The sequence below is a fragment of the Rhagoletis pomonella genome, unplaced genomic scaffold (assembly GCF_013731165.1).
Source record: "Rhagoletis pomonella isolate Grant_MI unplaced genomic scaffold, Rhpom_1.0 Rhpom_scaffold_00976, whole genome shotgun sequence".
NCBI classification, from domain to species: Eukaryota; Metazoa; Arthropoda; class Insecta; order Diptera; family Tephritidae; genus Rhagoletis; species Rhagoletis pomonella.
The window spans coordinates 10276-37238 of NW_023459530.1; the positions used below are offsets into that span (position 1 = coordinate 10276).

General features: G+C 37.6%; 1 protein-coding gene across 2 annotated transcripts in view; it reads right to left on the reverse strand.

Moving 5' to 3' along the window:
* Positions 1-1005: 1005 nt before the first annotated feature.
* LOC118751765 (dopamine D2-like receptor) overlaps positions 1006-26963 on the reverse strand; it is a 37656-nt gene continuing 11698 nt past the window's right edge. Inside the window, exons 3-6 of one of the 2 annotated variants that reach the window (XM_036486582.1) lie at positions 4637-4870; positions 4009-4143; positions 3498-3598; positions 1006-1647 (exon numbers count right to left, since the gene is read on the reverse strand). In XM_036486582.1, the coding sequence (XP_036342475.1) occupies positions 1436-1647; positions 3498-3598; positions 4009-4143; positions 4637-4870 (682 nt within the window). In that variant the 3' untranslated portion in view covers positions 1006-1435. The remainder of the gene's footprint in view (positions 1648-3497; positions 3599-4008; positions 4144-4636; positions 4871-26963) is intronic. The other variant, XM_036486581.1, reaches the window with a different exon arrangement.

Sequence of the window (26963 nt, forward strand, 5' to 3'; positions counted from 1 at the left end):
TTACTGTAATGAAATAGGGGGTATAGTGAAAAAACACTACAGTTGTGAATTTTTATAAAAAGCCTAAAGCAGTAACTAATTTTTTGTCATGGGTCGGACATAAGGAACCGTAATTATTTCATTCTATCATTGAATTGAAATGCTTAATTTTCTTCAATGCAATACTAATGCTTTGGGAGGATGGAAGATCGAATCATTTGCTAACCCCTTCGAAACAAAAAAAAATGTATAAAATCATGATTTTGCTTAGTCTTCTATATTAAAATATGTGTACATACATAGTACTCGTATTTAATTAGTTGTATAATTTTTAACTTTGCTGAGGTATCTAGAGTGTAATAAAATCATATATCAAAATGTTTTCTTCGAAAAAAACGTTGATTTGGGGTATTAAGAACTAATTCATCAACGGCCGTTTTCTGAAGTAACATTTAACTTTAAAACTCACTTTATATTTAAAGGTTGGATTAAAAATAAAGCTATGTATAAAGTTAAGTGTCGGCCGCTGTGGTGTGGTGGTAAGCAGTGCGCGCTTCCACTCCGCAGCACCTGGGTTCAAACCCTGGTCAAAGCAACATCGCAAAAAATATAGAAAAAAGGTTTTTTCTTAACAGCGGTCGTCCCTCGGCAGGCAAAGGCAAACCTCCGAGTGTATTTCTGCCATGAAAAACAGCTTCTCATAAAAATACAATCGCCGTTCGGAGTCGGCGTAAAACTGTACGTCCCTCCGCTTTGTGTGACAACATCAAGGCGCACGCCACAAACCGGAGGAGAAGCTCGGCCAAACACTAATATATGTGTAAGCGCCAATCTATTATTATTATTATATTATAAAGTTAAACATTCCTATGATCGGTTTTTGATGTACGTATGTTTCTTGGTTGTAAACTAATTTAAAACCGATAATAAAATGCTTTACTTTAGGCACAAGCATTAATTTTAATGCAGTCTTTAAATATGAAGTGAGCTTTAAAGTTACAGCTTACTTGAGAAGACGGCCCTAAGCCTTGCATGTTTCACAAGCAAGTTTATAATTGTACACACTGATTCACTTACTCATGGAATACCCCATATGCAGGTAGCAAACTAAAGCAAAAGCTCACAATTCGGTCTAGTTACGAGTATTTTCCAGTTTATTCTTAGTTAGTTTCGTAAGGATTTTATCTTAATTATATGTATGTACTTAAAAGTTGTAGTATTGATCCTTCGGATGTACATATGTACGATTTGTTTTTATCTTTTATAAAATTGCTGTCTTTCGTTTAGTGGCTTAAATGTATCCACCCCGAAATTATTGCATATTTTATTTAACTATGTATATGGAATATTTTTGGTAATTTGTAGAAAATTTTATCATAGCAATAAGGTTGTGCTTAACATAATGCGAAATGGCTCTGGCCCATGCAAACATTCGTTCGATAAGTTCCAACGTCGATCACCCTAAATGCATTATCTTTTTGAATGCTTTGCGAAATTCCTGATTGAAGATCGTATAGATGATTGGGTTGACGAAACTATTGATGTAGCCCAACCAAGTGGTGAGTATGAAGGCGGTCACGCCTGGTCGCCAGTCTATTTCCATGATCGCACAGATCGCATCCGTCACATTGCAAGTGAAGAATGGTAGCCAGCATATGAGGAATACGCCTGTGTAAGAACATAATTTATTGCATTTCAAAAGTCATAGTTTATGCAATCAATTATAAATATAATTAGTACTCCTGCATATAATTAGGTTTTTTCAACCAATGATTTTATTTTAAAATATGCCCCGTAGCGAATGTCATGCATTAGTCACTTAAGTATCTTGTACGGCCATTTTATGTCTTAAATGACTTTCGGCTCCATTTATATGGAAGTCGTTCACGACTTTTTCATAGAAATTGTAATTTGGTCGTTGATGGCCTCTGCATGACTTTGTCATGCAGTGATCATTGATGACATTCAAGCGACAGTATCCCGTAATGGACGTTTTATAAATGACCGCTGCAAGACATTGTCTGTTATAGGTGTACACCGGCTTGACATAGTCACCAGTGTCATTGTCAGCTAAATGTTGGCATTTTTTTTTTTGTAATTTTTTACTCAAATCAAAAAACTTCATAATTCCGCACTCAAAAGGGTTAATATAAAAGTCAATTGCCAAATATGTGTACCGAAATAGAATGTCATTGCTAGCTGGCACACTTTATATTAGTGGGATTCATGAAACGTCGCAAAGTTGTTTCACATGTCGCATTTGACGCAAAATTTGCCACCTTGCAACGCAGCTGATTACTATTGTATGGGAACTTTCTTGCGACAAAATTGCGACATTGCCATAGTATTTGAGCTGGCAATCATTGCAAAGTCGAAGTCGCGAAACAAATGTTTTTTATTGTCTTCAAATACTTCATGAAAAAGTATCAGTTAAAGCTGCTTCGAAATATAATTGTAAAAACTTTTCTTTTTCTCTAACGCGCGGCATTTTTAAAAAATTTTACATTTGCAATCCGGAGTTGCGATAGGTCGTTCATACAACTTTGTTCCCAACATTTCCATTTCGCTAAAAATGCCACTTGGCGACGTTTTATGAATCTCACTTATATTTCATTATGCTTATAAACATTTAACAATTGTCGCCACTTCCGTACCTTCCGAAAATTTTCTTCGAAGGCTTTTCAAAAGAACAGAGAAAGCTCTTAAATTAATTAATACATTTCACTGTGAGTTATACACTTATCGAAGTTACGATTGTTGCATTTTCTTGTTGTATATTTTTAATTGAAATAAACTGAAATGTCTGAAATTCATTAATTGCTAATTGGTCGCTACCAGTGCGTCAATTCACTTAAATCAGCTAACCATTTCCCTAATACAAATTAACGCGGAAATTTTTCTTCGCATTTATAAAGTCGACAATGCCAGCGTGCTGTAAGACTTTCAAATAGAGTCAAACCCCCCCTAAAGCTAATAACCTCAAATACAAACTGTATCTTAAAGCTTAGAATCCAGCTCTCAAGAAAAATCACAAGAAATACTTTTTATTGTTGAAGAAATATTTGAATATGCGAGCCAAGGCGAATTTATATAAGGTGGGGTTACTAGATCAGCTGATTTTGTGTTGTGTTTCGCCGTACGGCTTCTAATGTCAAAATTAATTTTTTTTTTTTTAATTTTCACACACACACTTAAAGATTTCCATAGTTTATGCCGCCAAAGCAAAAACATGCAAATTTTTGTTTTTGTACTCCTGCTATCACCTTATATTAATTCGCCTTGATACGAGCATTTTTTTCTTGATAGCTACAAACTGATTTCAGAAATTTTGATAGGAGAAAATTTCTTTTCCATTTCTTGTGTAAAACTTGCATAAATGTACTTTAACAAGCATATTATCTGAAGCAAATTTTCTGAAGTATAAACCTCTCGCAAAATATATTCCTGGGTGCGCCCCTGCATTTAGTTGAAAAGTTTGTTTGCCCATCTCGACGGCAACCTCCTTTAGTTCTACTTACCCAGAACGATTGCGAGCGTTTTGGTGGCTTTACGTTCTTTCTTCGCGGACGACTTTTCGCGCTTCTTTTTCGAAGCTTTGTGGACTTTGTAAATCGTGAATCTGCTTCAAGCCAATTTGCATGCCACAATGTAGTTGATACATAGATAGAAAATGCAGCACGTGGAAGCAGCCCAGCGATACCAGATGGCAGTGGTTAGCAACAGTCGCAGCGATAACCACAAATTTAATGGAATAGACAAAAAAGACAAAGAATATTTAGAATTTAAAGTTAAAATATAACTCTTCTGTGAATAATGGCCCGAGCCGAGGAAGTGTGAGTGGAAATATGGAAGCGTTAGAGTGGAAATTTATGCAACAAGGTGTTAACTACGCTTCGGTGCTTACTAACTTTTAATTATGGAGTACTTGGAAGCCGATGGCTACGCCAACACCGCCGCGCTAGTCGTTAAAGAGCTCGCGAGGTATGATGGAATAGTCACCTGTAACTGGCTTAACTGGCTTCTACTTACCTTGACGCTTGCGAGTTTTTCTTGTCTTTCCGAGAAGATGTCTTCGATGTAGCCGAGAGGGTGGAGTCATTGCGTGCCAGCGTCATCGCCTCTTGAACGCCATAGCGGACATAGGACAGCGGTTTCATGGCAACACTGTGGGCGCCAAGTTGTCATCAGTTACGTATACATGTTTACATACGTATACGGCCGAAAGCAGGGAAAATATCACGGGTAAGTTGGAAGAAAAATGCAAAATAGAAACTTAATCGCTAATAAATTTTAAGTGTCAACGCAACTTGGTGAACATTTAATGTAGGTATGGTTTTTTGTATGAATAACCTATAAAGACCACAGGACGGAAATACTGGGCAGAACTTGCTGGAGAAGCATTAGGACGTGGAATGAGCGTGAGGTATGTCTATATATATCTATGTATATGTATTGTATGTGTCCTTAGGGTGTCCGTCTGCAATGACCAATGTATATTTTTATTGAAAATTGAACGCTCTACAAAAAAAGTTTTATTTGATTTTTTCGATAAAAACACTACTCCCCAAAGTTATTAAAGAAAAAAGCCAACTTAGGAAATAAAGGACACCCTAATATGTCCTATAGGTATGGTTATGTGCTTAAGGGTGTGCTATACCTGAGTGCGGGCTCCCGTTTGGTGGGTGAATCACCAGTTGCGGTATTGCGCCGGCTGCTGCTCACGCTTGACCGCTTCAACGTCCCACTAGGCTCCGGGCTATCCGGCGGCGATGAATCAGCGGCTGCGCCTGCAAGGACATCGTCAACGTTTGAGGGTGCATAACCAGAATCATGATTACCATTTGGATCGGCCACCGCAAGTTGCGGAGGGCTGCTTATCTGAGCTACAACACTGTGTGACGGCAGCAGATGCGTTGAGAAACAACGATGCGAATTCGATTGAATTTGTTTTTTGATGCGGATTTTAAATTTATGTCGACGATGCGGACGTGGCGACAACGCGTGTTCGTGGTATTTACAGTTCAAAAGTGGCAACAAAAAGGGGAAAAGAAGAAAAATGGAAAAATGTGCGGATTAATTAAAAATTGGCATTGTTGGTTAATTGCATAGCGTATATGTATGTTTGTTTGTTTGTGCTTGTAAACGCATACTCATAAGACAATCAGAATTACTTTTGCGGTTTCGTAAATGTGTGTGTATGTACCAGGGTTGTTGCGATTATTCGCATTCGCAACCGCTTAGCTTCCGCATTAATTTTAACATTCGCATTCGCAAATATCAATGCGGATCTTTTGCGAACACGAATATTGTGCAATTGTACTGATAAAACGTATATTTGGCACACAAAATGATAAATTTAGCCAATATTTTTTGCCTGTGGAGATGCTACGTTAAAACTGCCTCCTTCTTTTGTAAAGTCAGAGAGTAAGATCCTTCAATAGGTAATTCCAGCGGAAATTTTCAATGTCTAGCTATAAAGATAATCGACAATTTGCGCAGTAAAAGGTAACCTTTAATTAGGTAAGAATTATGTAAATATCGAATATTATTTGTCAAAGGTCTGTTGAAAAAACTGGAAGCATCGCTAATTTTTAACCGACTTCAAAAAAGGAGCAGGTTATCAGTTCTTCGGATCTGTCTGTCCGTCCGTCCGTGTACACGATAACTAAAGCAAAAATTGAGATATCTCAACAAAATTTGGTATGTAGGTTTCTATTTATCCAAGGAAGGTTGGTATTGAAAATTGGGCGAAATCGGACTGTAACCACGCCCACTTCCCATTTAACGATAATTTTCAAAAATAAAAATCATATATTTAATACTTGCGTCGGGTATTTAATGTTCGGCTCCGCCTGTCTGTACTTCCTTTATGTACAATGTGCAAGTGTAAAGTGTAATTAAATATATAAAAAAAATAAATACAGTGGTCAAAAAATTATAGCCGAACCACTTTTTGCCAAGTTTTAACGTATTATTTTTGTTCTTATTTAATTTTGGTATTTTTTTATAAAAATATAGTTCATTATTTAACAAACCCATATAAATCCAAGTTTCCAACTTTGTGCAATATAAAAAAACAAGTAATTTTTAGCAAAAAAAAACCGACTTCAATTCTCATAAAAAAAATATATATATATAAATATCTCATGATCCAATGATCGGATCTAAACCAGATTAGTATGGGACCACCTCTGAGACACTACCCCCGATGCATCGAAATCGGTTGACGTGGTCCAAAGTTATAATAAAAAAAAAATATTCCGACGAACTGATAACCTCCTCCTTTTTTGGAAGTCGGTTAAAAATCAACAAACTGTCGTACAAATTATGAATGTAAATAACAGAAAATACTTTACAACTCCAGAGTTCTTGTTTTCAACAATATAAATATAGTGCATAATAATTAAAAGTGTATCATGTTAAAATGAGTGTGCACACCATTATACACAAGGGCAGATAAATTATTTTATATTTATTACATTTTTGAATAGCAATAATGAGATCATTCCCATTTTCAGTGTTTAAATATTTAGTCAAAGAACTCAATACATTTCAAAATTACTTCTAATTTGAAGTTCACTTTAAAAAATTTTAAATAGAAGCCGATTTCCCTCTTTAGGCCAGAAAACAAACTTTATTCTTAAGATCCTCTCAGTTGCTTCGTTTGAGTGTGGAATTGAAAAAAAAAACAAAATGAAGTATTTTTTCAAATTGTGAACAGTACCATTTTTTAAAGACTTCATGTATATTTCCTCATTGCTTAAATAATTTTTTAAACTACGCAAAAACCGTGAAAGGCTAAGAACTCGCTAAAAAGAGTATCTAACTCTATGGCTGGGTTTCTCTAACTCAATTTAACTTAGTTTAGCCATTTTTTGGACTCATATTCATGGTCATATTCACCATCTAGGCTAAGCCAAAAATTAGCCTACGTTTTAATCAGCTTATTCTTGACTAAGTCCAATAATTGACTAAACTAAGTTAAGATGAGTTGTAGAAACCAGCCCTATGTCTTGTATGCAAAACTCTTTTACAAAGTCAGTAAATTGAAAAAAGGAATTGTAAGTTATAGGCAAAAGCCATTTGAATATTCAAATTTGGTGTTATTAAACTGAAAGTTATTTTTGAGATAACTACGGTACGTAACGACCCGGCGACATGCCCATAAAACGATTGATATTTTTGTTGTATTAATTTCTTGGGCATATCAAACATTATCTAACACGTGTCAACTATAATTAAATTATTTTCTTCTTATTTTTTTTAGTCCAGTTTACGGAAGTTCCAACGTTATGTAAAAACCTTAAGAAAATCCTAAAGCATTTTGTTTGAATTGAAAATTCAGTACAAATCAGTACAAATTTTGAAAAATCAAGACATTAGAGTACTGATTGAAGAAATGAATAAAATCAGTACAAGAGTTGGAAGATCAGTACTGTACTGATAAAATCAGTACGTCTGACAACCTTAGCTGCTGTTGTTGTACAGCACCACTTGCGGCCGGGTAAAATACTAAAATTTAGGCTTAGTTATTTTTAGCGAAAGGGAGGACAGAACCGCAATTTTTGGGGATAACCAAAAATTCGAATAAAATGTTAGCTTTCGCATTCTATATATTTTAGCGATAGCGAAAGTTAGAATCCGGCTGCTGGTCGTCACAGTTGGCTTTGATTTCTAAAACAACTCCATCAGTAAGAAACGCAATAATAATTCCATAATTTTCGTCTTTGTTTGATAAATAATTGCAAAAAATACGCGTTTTTTCTTCTAAGAGTTTCATGAAACTTTCGCAAATAGCAACAGCACCAAATTTGGTTTTCAACATGGTTGACAACCGAAGAAAGCCTTTCTTTATTTGAACATCCAATCAGCTAAACTACAAACATCTCGCCTTTTGTAATACATAGCATGATAGCCCAGAAAAAACTGTTTTTCTTGAAAACGGCCAAAAACGGCGGCTTAAGTAAAATAAGATCAACTCACTACATCCCAGTTTATCCATTTCCATTTCCATTTTGTTTGCCAAAAGTTAACAAAATAGTAAAAGCTTACATAAAATCATAAATGGAAATAAATCATACAATTTTTGAGGTTATGCAAATAAGTCCGATTTTTTTGCAAACAAATTATAAAAAGTCACTTTTTTTAAATTAGGACACATGTTCTCACTTATATTTTTGTTTTCCATTAAACATTTTCCTTTAATTATTCGAATTTTACAAAAAAAAATCCACTTTAAACTTAAGAAATAAACCGGTTGCGCAAACAACGTGTCAATAACGTTTTGAAAGTGTAACTTTGTTTGATTGCTGTCTAACGGTGGTTTCTATTTTACAAAAACAAAGTGAAGTTTCTGTAATTTTGGAGCATTCCCTACAGGGTAACAAAAAAATATGTAAAACTGCCTTTAAGAAATTGGACTTTCGCACAGCCAAATGAACCATTTGACCTAATGTGGATGGTTGGCAATTTTTGCTCGCGAGCAACGCCAGCGTCGCAGTTCGTATACGTACGTGTCCAGATTTGGGCATTTAGCGCCAATTTGGCGATTTTTTTTTGGATATTAGCGCGTAAAAATTTAGCTGATCTCACCTTATTATGGCTTTTATTTTATTTAAGCGAATTGTGCCTATTGGGAAATGTGTTAATACAAATATTTTTTAAAGTATGCATTTTTTAAAATAATGAATCATATAAGTGATTTGTGTTATTTATTATTATCCTGAAGGCATTATATTCGTTTTTGGTTTTAAAAATTATGTTATAACAAGATCTCATATTTAAAATAAAAGATTTTTAAGCTGATTATATGAATTTAATAAAAAAAAAATTGGCGATTTGTTTTTCATAACGTCGCACATAGGGGTATTTGATCGATCTAGGCGGTTATAAGTCTACTTTTTTTAAACTTATCGTAGGAACAAAAAAAATACTACCTGCCACAGTTGAATAATTGCGGAACAATAGGCAACCCCTACCAAGAACTTATGACGCCACTTTGACGGAGTATCTCAGTCGGAACTTGTCAGTTTGTGATAGTGCACGTTTTATTTTACGACATTCCTTGTGTTGCGTTCAAAAGTGATTATTATTATTGTGGTCATTATACAATTAAAAATTGTTATGAAGTCTGAAGACACAGGTAAATCTACATTTATTTTAAATAGTTTCGATTTAGCAAAATTTAATCTAAGTAATAATATCAGTTATCGGAAATATTATATTTTTTTAGTGATTATTTTTTCATTACTTTGTAAACCGTAAGCTTTTAGTTATACTTCCATGCATTTCCACGTTACATTACTAGTTGCGTTCTATAGAATGGAGCTTTGATAGTATACTGCACAAAAATTAGCTTCCGATAGCTACCGATGAGCTTTTTATGACCAATAATTAAGATAGATATAAAAAAAAAATTTCGTTTCCATACACATTTTGTCATTTTTAAGTACAGTATATTTTGCTTAGCTGCACATCCTTCTTTGCACGAAAAACTTGTGCACGTAACCGAAAAGGCACTTAAGCGAATTTTCTTTACTACTTCAATGAGGAAGGTATCCGAATCCCTATGAAACCAAATATTGGCGGAGCACTTACCATGTTGAAATTACTGCAAGCGAAATTTTTACCGAATGTTATCTAATTATCTATATAACTACATAAATTGATAGCCATTTTCGTTGTTCTGCGAGATTAGCACAATAAATAAAAGGTTGTAAAATTAGGTAATTGTAGAGCCAGTGCAGGTAAACGTAATACTTTCATTGATAATTGATACTAGTCGCACAATTTTTAAGGCAGGTATCGCCAATGTGCAGGTATGTTGAATGCATCTATCGGAGCAGTTTCCTTATAAATGTTAAAAATAATGCTTTTGATGGGCATTTTGGGGTAGGTATCTTAAATGTGCACTTAAGCATAGAGGCAGCAAAGAAAAATATACTGTATTTACTTTGCTTTAGAGTCACCAACTGGTTCCTGCTATAGATCAGTAACTCGAAAATATTTATTTGATAAGATGCATCGACAAAATTCTATGAATTTTGAGAACAAAATAAAGTTTCTTCAAAATGATATATTATCATCTGACACCTTCTCCGATGAACAAATAAGAAATATAAAGCACAAATTTTCCCAACTAAAAGCACAGTTCATACAAAGGTGGATAAAAGCCCGTGGAAAAGAAGAATTTTTTTTTTTAAAGTAACGTAACATGGCTACAAGGAAGATTTTCAATTCCCAAAGGTATGCAACAGCCGCGATCTGGTCGTGTTGAACAGGTTACTCCTAAGCTTTAATCCACTCATTAGTAGTTTCAGGCCAAAGCCAAAAAATCAACCAAACCCTTTTCAAAGGAAGAAATCGATATTTTGCTTCCAGCTGAACCAACTAAGGATGACACGAAGTCTGGAGAGTCTTCAGAAGAGGAAGAAGGGGCCGATGAAGAATCTTGGCACTCATCATCACCCTAAAATAGTTTTTTACACAAATTTTGTTTTAGAATTCAATTACACATTTATTATCCATTGCATTACAAGATAAAATGGGTTATTGCCATCATTTTATTTGTAACTTACATCTCAAGTCCATACGCATTTTAACAATAAAAACAAATTTTTGAGCAACATTATAAAAAAAAAAAATAATTTGTCTGTTATTCCCTTAGTTAAAGTTGAATTTCATTTTTAAACAGATGGTAACCCTGCCACATGTTGTTTATAAATGAAGCCTTTCAAAACCATTTCAATTGATACCCATATTGTAGTTATTCAGTTAACTTAACTATATTTAAGTTTTTACCAGGTGGCAACTCTTTGCATGTACTAACCTATATATAAACATCGCCGAGACGAACACGTATGTAGGTATGCGTGTTTCTACAATCGGACCACGGCAACATAGAGTCTATCGGTGTCAAACTTTAACCAACTTTATTTTCGTTGCTTTGGAGGAATAAATGTACGTCCTCCACCTATATTTACTTGATTTTAAACATTTACAATTTTAGACATCGTAACACGTCTTTTCTAAACATTTTGAAATAAAATTTTCATAAAAATAATTTTGGCCGCCTAAATCGGCCAAATACCCCTATGTGCGTCGCCTGGGTAAAAGATTGTCGTAAGCGCCATTTTGACGATTTTTAGTTCTAGATGCAGTTATATATTTTGAAAAAAGGTCTTTCGATTGGTGTTATCAGTTTTTAGGTATCTCCTTTAGTTTCCGAGATATTGACTACAACTTTTTCGATAATTTAGTAAAAAAAATAGTTGATGATGCAGTTATATTAAACTAATCAATATCTTAGAAGTGGTGTTCTCCATTTTTGTATATATCCTTTAGTTTCCGAGATATTGAGTAAAAAGTGTCGTTAATTTAGTAGAAATTTTGATCATATTTTGTCGTATTTCATACAAAGTGGCTGCCAAGTTGTGGACAAATAGCGCTTACGACAAAATTTTACTAAATAAATCCTTCATAAACTCAAAACTAATTAGCAATAAACATTAAAAATTAAATGATTTAAGAATTTTGTGAACTAGTAACATTTTCAGAGACTTTGGAGAAAATCTATCTTTGCGTTTTTTAGAAATTGCATTCCAAACTTCAACCTCGATTTCCCACAACCTGCCGAAATTAACATACGAGAATCTTTTACCCAGGCAACAATAAATGGCTATTTTCTTTTTGAACAATCTGGACGTACACAGAAGCAAAGCAACGAATTTCGATTCAGTCTACTTTCAGATTTCACCAAGGCAGCGTCACCAGCGTTGCCACAGACAAATTTTTGTTCCTACCAAAATTTCCTACCATAACCATCCAAAACCTACCAAAAATTTTTTTGAGTTTTAATATTTTTTTTTTTTGCAATGTCAAATTTATGACTTTGACAGCTAAAATAACACTTAGTAAAACTAAAACACAGCTAGTAAAATAAAAACAAATTAACTGCGTATAACGATTCATTTTACTGTACAGACTTGCCCAAATTTATATCTTTTTATATATACATACATATCATCACTAGATATGAATAAAGACGCGAGCTCAAAAGTTAACAGCGAAAAAAGACGCGTAAAAAAATGTCGGCGAAGAAAAACTCTTAACATAGGTGACGGCAAGAAAGCCACGTTAACCTCTTTGACGGTGAAGAAAGACGCATAAACTTACGTTCGCGGTCAATTACGTTTGCGAGTGTAACAGTATACGAATTCCCAAAGAGTTTTTGATGTTGAATCCATGTTCACGCGTCTTTTTTCTAAAATTTTTTTCACGTGTCCTTTTTCGTCGTCCTTACATCTATTCCGTGTGTTGCAATATCCATGGAAGCAGCAGTTAATTTTTTCTTAAATTTTTATGAAGAAAATTATTTAAAAATATTAGAAAATTCCACTACTTAAGTATATGTTTGGCTTTCCATTTTTTTATTTTTCCAGCGTCAAAAGTTGGATTTTTTTTTGAAAAAGTTGGTACAACAAAAAATACGAAACACGTTTTCTGTCAGATAGCTAACATGGCGTATAAGAAGAAGTGAAACTACCTTCTAAAAATTATTGTATCATGGGTTAAACCTATATAAATTTTCTACAATTTTACAATTATTATACTTTTCGTATGGAAAATTTTCTATAAACTAATAGTATTCAGCGTAGCCGTTTTGGTCTAATTGAACCAAAATTGGTAGTTCGGGTTGGAGCTAGGAGCGTTTTCCTTAGCCCTTTATTACGAAATTAAACCAGAATCAAGTACTTTCTACTTAGAATAGTTGATAGCTATTATAATATTGAAAAAAATATATATAACGCAAAGAATCAATAAGATGAAGCGAGGGATGTCTAGAACGCGGTTAATCGATTTGTGTTCCAAGTGAATTGTATTACCAATAGGTCGACCAAGTTAGCCCGATCACTTTAGGCCTTTTCAACGAAAAACTTCCAGGAAGAAATTTTTAACGCAGGAGACACCAATCTCGTTTAGGGAAACACGAAATTAAAATTTTTCCCCCAATTGCGATACGGAAAATGTCCGCCATCTTTGATTTTGTGTTTTCGAGTGATGCGCGTGCAAACATACAGATAGGCAGAGATGTTTATAAACACAGTACGTATTCAAGAATGATAGAATACAAGATTGCGCCGATTGCAGCAGAATTCGTGAGAGTAATTTTGGCGTGACGTAATCGTAGAGTTGACAACTGGGAGCGTCGAGAATAAGGGCGATTAGTGATGTGCTGAATTGTCGGTACCCAATACTTCCTTTTCGGTATTCGATACCGATTCTTTACCTTAAACCTTCGCCATTATATGCATTTCAAGTTTAGAAAAAACTTTCATTACTAATTTATATGATATCGGCTAAAACACTTGAACTTATCGCAACAGAAAAATATTATTTTATCAGTTTTAACCTTAGTCGATCCAAGGTTCAAGAAAAATGCTTTGACGGATGAAGAAGCTTTTCAGAGGGGAGACCTAACCAGTTAGCGACAAGTTTCGGATCGATATCGCACTTGTTGGCGTAAAAATATTTCATATCATACGTCAACAAAACCGATACCGGTTCGAAAATTGTCGCTAACTGGTTATAGAATCTGCCCCCAGGCCTCCAAAAATGATATCGTCTGATTCAGCTGGAACAAAAATGCTTCAAACAAGTAAGAGTTTCTCTGCGTTATGGCCTTGAACCGACATATATCCATCTTTCATTTGAATCAGTATTAAAAGCTCTATTGGCTCCTACATTCGGGTTTTGATAGGCGAGTCTCCCCTCCCCCCTGAGCCGTTTTTTCCATATATTTGGCCTGTGTGCGCTTTTATTCGAAGTCTAAATGCTTCGGTACCGAGTATCGAGAGTATTCGATACTTTTTAAATCGGTACCGAATATCGATCAGTACTTAAAAGTATTGACTCAGCACATCACTACTGCTGTCATCTCGACTGTGACGTCAGCAAAACAGCTGATTGTGTCAAATTCACTGAGAGCCGATTAGCGGTGTTGCGATCGGCGCCACCTTCTGTATTCTCTCCACCGTGGTACGTATATTGTATTGTACGTATATCAACATAGTTCATATATTGAGAGGGAATCGAATTCTCTACAAACTTGTTCTCTAACTTTTTTCGCGAAAAATGCAAAATTCGCGCGCAAATCGTAAAAACACAAAATCTAAGATGGCGGACATTTCCCATATCGCAATTGGGGGAAAAAATTTCATTTTATGTTCACCTAAACAGGAGACACCTAATTGCGTCAAAAAATTTCTTCCTGGAATTTGTTTTCTTCTTACGTCGATTTTGGTCTAAAGTGATCGGGCTAATGCCACGACAAATGAATGTGAAAAATAGAGGGTGGTGATGGCGGCGTGATTTGTTTGCGGTGCTATTGTACATATGAGACATTATTTTTCATATCGGACACCAAATTTGGTGTCACACTTTCGATTGGCTTAAAATTTTTTCATGGGTTCAATACATGAAATAAGCTAGCCCAGTAAAATTATATAAATTTGGTAGGAAATTTGAAAAAAATTTGTAACAGGGATTTTTTGATGCAGTTTACTTCTATTTGACACGTAGATCATGGATCCACAGTCTTGCCCCTAAATTTCACTTGGCAACATTCCGCCATCTTCGAATTAACTTTTTTGGGGTTCTTTGCGATTTTCAAGATTATTTTGCATTTTTCGTAAAAAATGGTTAAATACAAATATGTAGAGAATTCCATTTCCCAGATTTGTTATATAGAAGGTTTTATAAAAATAGCATTTTTTGTTGTAAAAAATTAGCAAAAACTGTGAAAAAATTTTACATTGTCACGGTTTTCACCATTTTTTGACAATTTCTGTTGAAAATACATAGCAAAATCCAAAGATTTAGAGAATTTCATTCTCCACAACTTTTGTACCTACATTTGTTTTGTACGACGCTTAGATCACAGCCAGGAACACGATAAGCATAGCGATGTACGGGATGCGCGGTAAAACTTATTTCCACACCACCGCTGAAATAGAGTTTTTCGGCGCGTTTTTTTTATCGTGGTGTCCCCAGTAGGCCTAATCCATGGGCATTGTTTTTTGCTTTTTAATGAAAGCAGGTGAAGGTGTGGAAATAAGTTTTACGGCGCATCCCGTACATTGCTATGCTTACCGCATTCCCGGCCGTGATCTAAGCGTCGTACAAAAAAAAGTAGGCACAAAAGTTTTGGAGAATGAAATTCTCTACAACCTTGGAATTTCAATATGCTATGTATTTTCAACAGAAATTGTCAAAAAATGGCGAAAACCGTGACAATGTAAAATTTTTTCGCAGATTTTGCTAATTTTTTACAATAAAAGCTGCTATTTTTAAAAAACCATCTATATAATAAATGCGGGAAATTAAATTCTCTACATATTTGTATTTAACCATTTTCTACGAAAATTGCAAAATAAGCCTGCAAATCGCAAAAAACCAAAAAAAAATTAAGTCTAAGATGGCGGAATGTTGCCAAATGAAATTTAGGGACAAGACTGTGGATCCATGATCTACGTGTCAAATAGAAGTAAACTGCATCGAAAAATTGCCGTTAAAATTTTTTTTTGTTTTTTTCTCCTGCCAAATTTATCTATTTTTAGTGGGCTAATCGCTATGTTTGGCACGTTCTCGGCCGTGATCTAAGCGCCGTACAAAAAAAAATGTTGGTACAAAAGTTGTGTAGAATTAAATTCTCTACATCTTTGGAATTTCAATATGCTGTGTATTTTCAACAGAAATTGCGAAATGGCGAAAACCGTGACAATGTAAATTTTTTTCACAGTTTTTGCAAATTTTTTACAATAAAAAATGCTATTTTTAAAAAATCTTGTATATAACAAATGTGGGAAATGAAATTCTCTACATGTTTGTATTTAACCATTTTTTACGAAAAATGCAAAAAATTGCTGTTACACTTTTTTTTCAAGAAAAAGTCTAATTTTACTGGGCTATAACACGTGTTCGAGGGTTTTTTTTTTTTTTTTTTTTTTGGGGTATTTTCTTTTAAAATTTTTACTTTTTTTTTTTTTTTTTTTTTTTTTTTTTTTTTTCTTCGGAGATATGATCTGTCAAAGTTTGCATTTTTTTGTGATTCTGACTAATCATGTACTACTTCAAATCCCTATATCTCGGGTTCTGCGCATCGCAGAGACTTCGTCTTGATGTCGTTTTAAAGCTAAAGAAACGGGCTTAGCATTTCTTTATATAAGGTGGTCAAGATTTTCCCAAAGCTAACCTAGCTATTAACAATTGAACTTTTTGAAGATGATTTGCATAGTGAAGACCAGTAAATTAGAGATTTAAATTATACCATCGTAATCCTTGTTTAATTCTCTACAAAAAAACATATTTAAAAAAATTTGGGGTTTTTCAAGAACTATTTTTAAAATAATTTTTTTTTATGACGAGATGGTTTTTTTTGGTGAGAATCAACAATTTTTTGTAATTTGTTTTCGAAAACTGATGTTGAGATATATTTAGGAGGATGTTAAACATCGGGGTTTTGCAAAAATTAAAATTTTATTGCGGATTCCGATAGAATACCTATCCAGATATAGTATGGGTATGGCAAGATTTGTCTTTAAAGCGACAAACTCCTAGAAATGGGCGTGGCAATTGCGGGACTAAAGTTAGCAAAAGCGCAGATTTTATTGCAGATTTCGGCAGAATATCGCTTCGTTAGTAACATTTGTTCCACAACTTTTTCAATCCATATAGATATTCTCTACAGATATATCCACAATAAAGTCAAAATTTTTGAACTTTGGTTTTAACATAGCCACGCCCATTTCTAGAATATTCTTTGATTGAAAAGGTTGTGGAACAAATGTTGTTAACCAAGCGATATTCTGCCAAAATCCGCAAGAAAATTTGAAGCGAATCGGAGACATGACATATTTTTTTTACGAAATCCGTCCGACTTAAAAAAGAATGGCTCATATGTATGACGATGTGTGTATTAAGTGCTGCAGCAATGATAAGTGGTGGTGTAATATATTTCGTGCCGAAATTCCACTTTTTATACATACATACATTTAAGCAATATTTTGATATGATGCAAAATGGCTTTGAAAGCTTATTTGATTGCCTTTCAAGGAAAAATATTGCCATTGAGCCACAATCACTCCTTGACCTTAAAAAAATTGGTCAAAACAAGTGTTCTTTGAAAAAAAACATGCAAAATCCAACGGATATATTAAAAAAAAAAACATTTTTTGCATTTTTTATTATAATAATTACATACATACATTTGTAAATATGTTTATGTCCGTTTATATTATTCTGCGGTGGCCGTTTCCCCGTGTGCGCGCGCTGAGACGGTTGTATTTGGAGTGTTTTGTCTCTCTACTTTCTTGGTGCAGTAGCGAAAGCAAAAAGCCGGGGGGCATTAGGGTCATCATTCATCACAATGGGGCGATTTTACACTAATATTATAGATTTTGAGACGAGAAACACGATTCCACTGTTTAAAAAACTAAAAAACAAATTGCAGCACCTCAATTTGAAAAATGCATTATATATTGCATTTTTTATTAGTTGCATGCAGCTGTGCATCCTTCACACAATTTTTATCCCTCGAAGAACAAGTCAGTTTTAATGCTATTGAAGACCTTTAATTTAAGCCAAAGAAGAAGTCTCTATTCCCTTTGACAGCTAAATTATTACGATTCTAAAGTTAAACTTCGAAATTTCATTCGACATTTTACGCATTTTTATACATTTCATGAGCATGAAATGGTATTATAACTTTGGTCCGATGTTTGTAAGTACCAGAATAAGAAGAGATAGACCCATTAAAATGTATACTTAAATGATCAGAACGACGAGCTGAGTCGATTTAGCCATGTCCGTCTGTCCGTCTGTCTGTCTGTCTGTCCGTCTGTTTGTATGCAATCTAGTCTCTCAGTTTTCGAGATATCCGGATCAAATTTGGTGGGTGGGTGTATTTTTATAATGTATTAATCATTTGTCGGAACCGGAAGAATCGGACCACTATAAAATATAGCTCCCATACAACTGATTGTTCAGATATGAGATTTTTCGTTATAACTTCTCCATTTATGCAGCTAGGAACGTGAAATTTTGCAATACTTCCACCCATTACACAGGGCAACACTGAATTTGGTGCGGCAAATGTTAAATCTGTTTTTGATAGACTTTTTTGAGTTGATTACGAATCCGTAATTATAAAGATTCCATCACGTACAGATTTTGAGAAAATCGTGGTCAAAGTGTCAAAAAATCGGGTTTTTTTTCAATATTTGAGAAGCTCGAGCAAAGAGTAAAAATGTAGTAGAACCTGTTGGCCTGTGTTACCAACAGAAAACTTAGAGTAAAAATTACAAAGATCGGGTCACTATAACCTATAGTTCTCATACAACTGATTGTTCAGATATACGATTTTTCGTTATAACTCCTCCATTTAATTAGCTAGACACATAAAATTTTGCACTGTTGTCACTTATTATCAAAAGAATACTTTCAATGAAAATGGCGAAGATCGGGTCGCTACAACCTATATCCACCATACAACTGATTGTTCAGATATGAGATTTTTTGCCATAACTTCTTCATTTATGCACCGTTTTCACTCATTATTAACAGAATACTTACAGTGAAAATAACAAAGATCGGGTCAATTTTACATATAGCTCCCATACATCTGATTGTTCAGATATGAGATTTTTTGTTATAACTACTCCATCTATGCAGCTAGAAACATGAAATTTCGCACTATTTTCACTCATTATCAATAGAAAGTTTACAGTAAAATTAACAAAGATCGGGTCACTATAACCTGTTTATTGCCCCCATACAACTGATTGTTCAGATATGGGGTTTTACTGTAAAACTCCTTTATTTGGACAGCTAAAACCGATAAATTTCGTAAGCTATTTTTTAAATAATAATACAAAGTCTACTGAGAAAATCGTCAAAATCTATGCTGTATAATCTTAATCTCTTGTACCACTGATTGTTCAGATACCAGTTTTTGCGATATATGTTATATATAGATATAGATAGATATAGATATAGATATGATGTTATGTAGGAAGCTAAACCCATTAAATTGTGTTACCGGTTTACGTACCGATCACACAGCAGTGGAAATCACTTAGATTGGTGCTATATAAGGTAAATCTTCCATACCTCTGATTGTTTAGATATGATTTTTTATATATGTATCTCCTCTATCTATGCCTGCTGTGAATATATAAATTTATTATAAAGAAAAATTTTCAGCTGCTCATGAAAGGTATGAAGCCTTCGGCATAGCCGAAGACAGCGCTGCTCTTACTTGTTTTTTTTCTAATTTAGAAGTAAAAACTAGTACAGCAGTTTCGAAGTTTGGTTTAAAATTGTTATAACTTGGCTCTCAGAGGGCCTACCTTGGCTCAAATTAAAGGTCTTAAATTGCACTTATTGTTCGAGGGATATAAAATTTAGTGAAGGATGCACAGCTGCATACAAATAGAAAAAATGCAAAAAGGAATGCATTTTTTAAATTAAGGTGTTCAAATTTTTCTTCGAATTTTGAACAGTGGAATCGTGTTGCTCGTCTCAAAATCTATAATACTAGTGTAATAAAAATACAAAAATTTTTTGTTTTGGAATAAATCCCGTGTATTTTGCATGTTTTTTTTTCAAAGAACCCCCCCCTGCCGTGGGGATGAGGCTTAAGTGGTGGTTTAAATCTTCCTTCGGGGGGCTTCAAACCAGCACGAACCAAGAGGGAAGCTCTGTATGGAAATTGGTTGACCACCCGTCTGCGTAACCGTGGGCGTCGTGTTCCTCCAATTATACATACGGAGAGGACCAACCCTTCTCTCCCATCTTTCCCTATCCTTTCCCCCCTAATCCAGGGTGTTATGCGTCACCGTGTCTATTGGATGGTTTGCAGCCAGGGGTATCCGGCTGTATTCTAACGGCGCTCTCCTGATACCGGGTCACCTCAGGAGGTAGAATGACCTTGCCACGGCGGAGGGGACCGCTGTGGGCGACGTCTCCCTTCTCCCCCCCCCCCTCCCCCCCCACGTCGAGCAGTGCAGACGTTTATGAAAAAATGAACCACAACAAAAAACCCGCCTCGGATAACCGAGAACCCCCCAAAAAAAGTAGACCCACCCAGTCAGGAAGGTCCGGTCTGTCCTCGGACAAGACCAAGCAAGCCAGCGGTGCAAAGCCTGTGGCCAAGCCAGGGCTGAGCATACGCTCCGTCTCCTCTGGGACTGCCTCAACGGCATCGAGGCCCGCTTCCGGCAACCGGAACCTAGACAAGCTAGCGAGGATGTAAATCCGTCCGGTGCTGGTAGCAGACCCACCCTCGCAGATAGGTCTTTGGGAGGCAAGGGCAGCCCTGTCAGAAGACAAGCTAGCCCTGCTGCCGTCCCCGCCACTCCAGGAGGCAAGGGAACATCGACAGGTGCAATCCCTAAAGCGGCGTCGGCGACATCAGACCGCATGGCTAAGCCAGCGGACTCTGAGGTGCGCCATTCTAGCACTAATGTAGCGATGGGCAGTAGCCATCCCCAGAAGCACATTAGTACATCAGAAAGGTACTATCGTACCAGACGGTCAGCCCTCAGAATCCTGGAGAGACTGAGGGACAAGAAGCCAGAAGAACTGACCGCAGAAGAGCTGGACTCAAGAAATTGGGCCGAAAAGTTTATGGCTGAACACCAGGCAAAAGCCAAACAGGATTCTGCTCAAGGCAAGCGGAAGTCCTCTAGGGAGATAAGCTCGGAACCCAAGAGAACAAGGGTATCCGCCATTTTAACAGCGGACGAGCTGCAGAAAAGATCCTTCGCGGACGCAGCGAAGGACACATTTACCAGGGCTGTGATAGACCGCAGCTCACTTGATGGTGTAATATCATCACAGAACTGGGACCTGGTCAACAGACGACTCTGGGCCGTCTATAAGGAGGTTCTAGGGGAAAACCCAGGACCACCCCCCGTTGTGCGGACGCCGGTTGGTTCCAAAACCGCGTCAAACTGACAAGGTGCGCAGACCAGAGATCCGTCGACCTATACACCCTGGCCATAAGTCGAGTAGGCGAGGTCTGGCCGGGTGCATGCCTTGAGTTGATAAAGCGGGAAGACATTCCCAATCGGCCCAGATCCAGGGCCTGGATTCCAGACTTCCACACGGACCCACAGGAAGTGCTGGAATGGATAAGCATAGGCAACCCCGAGCTACCCACCCACGACTGGAAGGTAGCAAAGATAGGCGATATCGATGGCAAGCGAAGGTTAGCGGTAATAGTCCTCAACGAGGAATCAGTAGAACCGCTAACCAACCAAAACTGGAGGATAAATTATGGCTTCCAAGCCTTGAACCTCCACGTTTATCGGCAGGACGTGTCAGGGAAACAACACCCTACCGACGAAGCGAATGCAGCGGAAAGTGCTACTGACGACGAAGTGGCATCCACCTCCGGAATGGTAGGCGAACTCTTCGAGAGGGTGACTCTAGGGGGCGGGGGACCACTCCGACTTTTCCGACACCATGGTGAAAGGAGAAGGGGAGGATATCCTCCCCCTTTCTGACGAAGAGGACGTCAACCAGACTGTGGTTGGCTGTCCAGCAGCAGCACGCAAAACTGATGGTGGGGATAGTTCAGATTAATCTCCCCCACTGCAAGGCGGCCTCAGCCGCACTTCTCCTCCGTCTCGCCGAAAGAGAAGAGGAGATCGCACTCATCCAGGAGCCTTGGGTCATAAAAGATCGGGTTTGTGGATTGAATATGAAAGGATATAAGCTGTTCTATGTAAATGACAAAGGTAAACCCAGGTCGTGCATATTGATAAAAAAGTGTATTAATGCATTTCTCTTGATACAGTTTAGCGATGCGGACAACGTCATCATAGCAGTGGAATCAGGCGGAATGTATGTTTGGCTGGCTTCCACATACATGGCCCACGACGCAGACACACTACCTCCACCACAATCCTTAAGGAGCGCGGTAATGGAGGCTTCTATACGCGGCACTCCGATGGTCATAGGAGCAGACGCGAATGCCCATCATCACATATGGGGCAGCTCAGATACAAATGAACGCGGTGAGTCGATATTCGAATTCATTATGTGCAATAACTTACAGGTTAGCAACGTAGGTGATACCCCTACCTTTGTGACGTCTGTTAGAAGTGAGGTCCTTGACATTACATGTGTCAATGAGCAGGGGGCAGAACTCTTGAATGACAGGAGAGTCTCAAAAGACAACTCCTTTTCAGATCACATGTACGTCGTTTATAACCTATACGTACCAGTAAGAAAGCTACAAGCGGTCTTAAACCGCAGAAAAACAAATTGGAAAAAATTTGAAACAATCTTTTCTAATAATATTTCCGACCTCACAAATCAAATAAACTCGGAACATCAACTTGATAACGTCGTAGACGATATAACTAAAGCATTTCATCGTGCAGCAAAATTAGCCTGCCCAATCAGGGCAACAAGTAACCAAACCAAAACCTCCATGGTGGTCCACTGAAATTGCAACCCTTAGAAGGGAATGCAGATCAAAATTTAATGAAGCTAAGAGATCCAACTCTTGGAGTGAATTTAAAGACTGGCAACGCCGATTTAAGTATGCAATAAGAGACGCTAAGCGCTCCTCATAGAGGAACTTCTGTCAGAAGATAGAAAGTACTTCGGAGGCCAGCAGATTGCGTAAAATACTATCTATGAGACCCAGCAATATTAGCTATCTCATCAAGGAGGATGGTGATTGGACAACTAGCAGCGAAGAAACTCTAGAGCTTCTTGTACAGATGCACTTTCCGGGTTGCCTCCACAGTAGAGTCACAAATACCCGAATCATAGGCAACCATGATGACATTCCAGCGAATATCATAACCGAGGAGAACATAAAGCGTGCTATTAGCAGCTTCCAACCGTTTAAATCTCCGGGACCAGACGGCATTATTCCCGCTGACCTACAGCATACAGCAGGAATGATTGCACCCATACTCGTACCAGTCTTTGAAGCAGTGTTACGACTGAATTATATACCCCACAAATGGGAGGAGGTAAGAGTAGTTTTCATTCCCAAGGCAGGGATGTAGTTTACACACGAGACCAAAAGACTTCAGACCAATTAGTCTGTCGTCCTTCCTGTTGAAATCTCTAGAGAGACTAATAGATGGGCACATTAGAGACAAGGTGGGCAGCAAACTTTCGGTAGCCCAACATGCCTACAACAAAGGGAGATGAGTCGAAACAGCACTCCATTCTTTAGTGCACAGAATCGAAAGATCACTTTATTACAAAGAATACACCCTCGCGTCCTTCCTGGACATCGAGGGTGCTTTCAACAATGTATCTCCTGCAGCGATTATCTCATCTCTGATAAATCTGGGAGTAAGCAATTCACTAACCTCATTTATTGAACGAATGTTAATCGGCCGAGAAATAAGCGCAGGATTAGGTGGATCAGTAATAAAAAGGTTCCCCGTCAGGGGTACACCCCAGGGGGAGTAATATTACCGCTCCTGTCGAACATAGCAGTAGACAGCCTTCTTCGGGAACTTGAAGACATTGGCGGTTAGATAATTGCATACGCCGACGATATTGTAATAGCTATCTCGGGTAAACATCTCTCAACATTGACAGATCTGATCCAAAGATCCCTCAACAAACTATCCCTGTGGTGTAACAGGCGAGGACTGGGAGTGAATCCTGAAAAAACAGACCTTGAGCTGTTCACCAGGAAGCACAAGATACCTGATCTCGGGAACATAACTCTAGAGGGCAACACCCTCGCAATAAAGGAAGAGACCAAATATCTAGGTCTCATAGTAGATAGGAAACTAAACTGGGGCCGAACGTTGCAGATAGAGTGCGCAAAGCAACAGTGGCACTATATTCCTGCAGCAGAGCAATAGGGAAAAAATGGGGGATGGAACCCAAAATAATACACTGGCTATACACGGCGGTGGTTAGGCCAATTCTCTATCACGGTATAGTGGTATGGTGGAACACCCTTGGGAAAGGGGTAAACTTCAAAAAAGTGGACAAGGTTCAAAGGCTTGCGTCCACACTCATAACTGGTGCGATGAGAACAACACCAACCAAGGCACTGTATGCCCTACTGAATTTTCTTCCGGTGGACCTACATACCAAACAAGTTGCAAGTGGCGCGGCAATTCGAATGAACATTCTAAATAAGTGGTCAAATACCAGTTATGATCACGGTAGAATATTAACGGAGTTTCCGGGGCTACCCGGATTGGTGGACTATGCACTTCCGGAGCCTGCACCCGCTACAGCGTTCGCGACCCTCCTACCCTCAAGGGAAGAGTGGAAGCATGACGTTGTAAGTAGTGGAGAGTCCATCCATGTATACACAGATGGCTCAAAGCTCGAGGGAAGGGTTGGAGGAGGTGTATATTCCCATCACCTGGGAATCTCCCTCAGCTTTCGTCTCCCGGACCACTGTAGCGTTTTTCAGGCTGAACTGATGGCAATCGACAGGGCCACGAAACTGGTAAAGTGTGATATGATACCCCAAGTTGATATCTATATCTTCACTGACAGCCAGGCGGCAATAAAGTCCCTCACGAAGTAGTCGACAACCTCCATGGTAGCCATGAAATGCCGCGCATCTCTTAACGAGATGGCTGAGTCATTTCGCCCAAAGGTAATATGGGTTCCGGGACACTGCGGCATAGAGGGGAATTGTAAGGCCGACGAACTGGCGCGACTTGGCACGAAACTTCCTTTTGAGGATATAAACGTCGAAATAGGAATACCCTTACAAACTTGTAAGCTACTTATCTCCGAGAGGCTCACTAAAGTAGCGAACGAAAGGTGGCAGGACGAAATCACCTGCAAAACTGCCAAACAATTATGGCCGGTGCTCAGCGCCAAACGCACTGGCCTACTACTGAGTCTAAATAAGTCCAATATTAGATTATTAGTATCCGTCATAACAGGACACTGCCTAATTGACAAGCACGCCTATCACTTGGCCTACGTTCACATGACTTCTGTAGAAGTTGTCAAGATGAAGAAGAGGAGGAAACGATTCTGCACCTGTTGTGCCAATGCCCTGCTCTATCTAGACGAAGACTCTCCACTCTCGGTAGGAAATTCTTCGACAACTTGGAGGACCTTAGATGCGTCGAAATCAGGGATCTTCTAACATGCGTTCAAAATTCAAAATGGTTTTAGGAGGGATTGGGAGTTGCTGACCCAACATGCGGCATCACAATGGGCCCTGAGCCTAAGTGTGTCTTATAGACGACCGCGACAACCTGCCTACCTACATTTTTCAAAGAACACTACATTTCACCAATTTTTTTAAGGTCAAGGGGTAATTGTGGCTCAGTGGCCACAATTGAAAGGGATTTACTTTAGCTCTCAAAATCATTTTGTTTCGTATCAAAATGCTGCTTCTGTCGAAAGCGCTACGATTAATTCGCGTGCAGTGTTCAAAAAGCACACTGTGCGGCTTGTGAAAGGACAAGAGATGTATTTTAAAATGCTGGGCATATTTTTCAGATATGAGTTCAGCGAAAAAATCTATAAGAAATGGTTAAATTTCATATCAGAAAAAAATTTCAATTACCACGAAATTGTTCCGGAAGTAGAATTACAATACCAAGAGTGTAATTGAAATTCGTAACCAAACTCGGATTTTTCGACCAACTCGGATTTGGGAGGGGAAATTTCCCCTATTTAACCCCCCCGCCTTCCAACCCTTGCTTCTGCACTTGACATATGCTTTTTCATAGTTCGAAAAAAAGATAAATTAAGGAAGTACCTGATGGCATCGAACACGGCACCTTCTGAAAGCGAACAAATACTAGCACACTATTCTGCACGCTCAGCCGCTGCCTCTTGAAAAACTAAAATACTGTAATTGTTTTCAAATAACGTCATCATATTCGAGTGCTTTCCAGATACGAAAATGAACGAAAACTGTAGTCGCTTTCTATTCGTTGTTTTTTTTGAACGATTTCGAATACGTGAATTAACGAAAATTGTAGCCGTTTCCTGTTTATTTCTGGATACGAAAATTGTACGCAGTGCACGAACTTTGAAAAAATTAATATTGGTAGATTTTACATACAAAAAAGGGTAGAAGTTGGTAGATTTTTTAAAAGAAATAAGGTGGTGTTATCGGAGCAGCTAGATTTTCGCCTCGGTGGTTCTTAATGTCAAAATTATTTAATTGTGCGTAGTTGGTGTAATTTTTGTTTCTGTACTCCTGCTATAACGTTGGGGTAATTGTCTTTTTTTACAAAAGAACAAAAACTGTATTTAAAGTCAATAAAACATTCAACAAAAAACATATGTATACTACGAATGAAACATCTATCTATGCGTAACTGGGCTATTACGCTCTATCGTTTAGTCGTTAGTAGACATGGGTGATAGTGCAATTTTTATAGCGCTGGCTCAATAACGCCGGCGCCCCCTGTGGTATCAGCGCACTAACTCAGCGCAACAGCGCAGTGTACTGATATGAACACGGCGCCATCTGAGTGTCCCCACGTGTCATACACAACACAGTGGTGTCATGTCTCTTATTTCTTTATTTTTCGCTGAGCAACGCTTGTACCGCCAACCGAATTTAGCTGCTAGGAATGTAGGAAATGCCACGATATTCTCTTTCTTGAGTAAAGCTTTAAATTAGCCAATATACATAATTTTCTGGCGTTCTCACCACTCAAAAGTAAAAACAAAGAATTGAGGCGAATTGTGTGTTTGTCTCATGTATTTCTTGGCGTTAATGGCGCTAGCGCTATACATATCTTGTTGTTGGCGCGGCAACTCCGGCTACGGTGTTAACGCAAATGCGCCGCGCAGCACAGTGTTACCCATGCCTAGTCGTTAGCGAGACAGCAACAAATCAACATCGCGGATGGATGTTCTGCGTTATTTCTTGAATACAAAGATGGATTGTGAGAAATATGTATGTAAATACATTGAAAATTATTTTGGTGGCATACGATGCC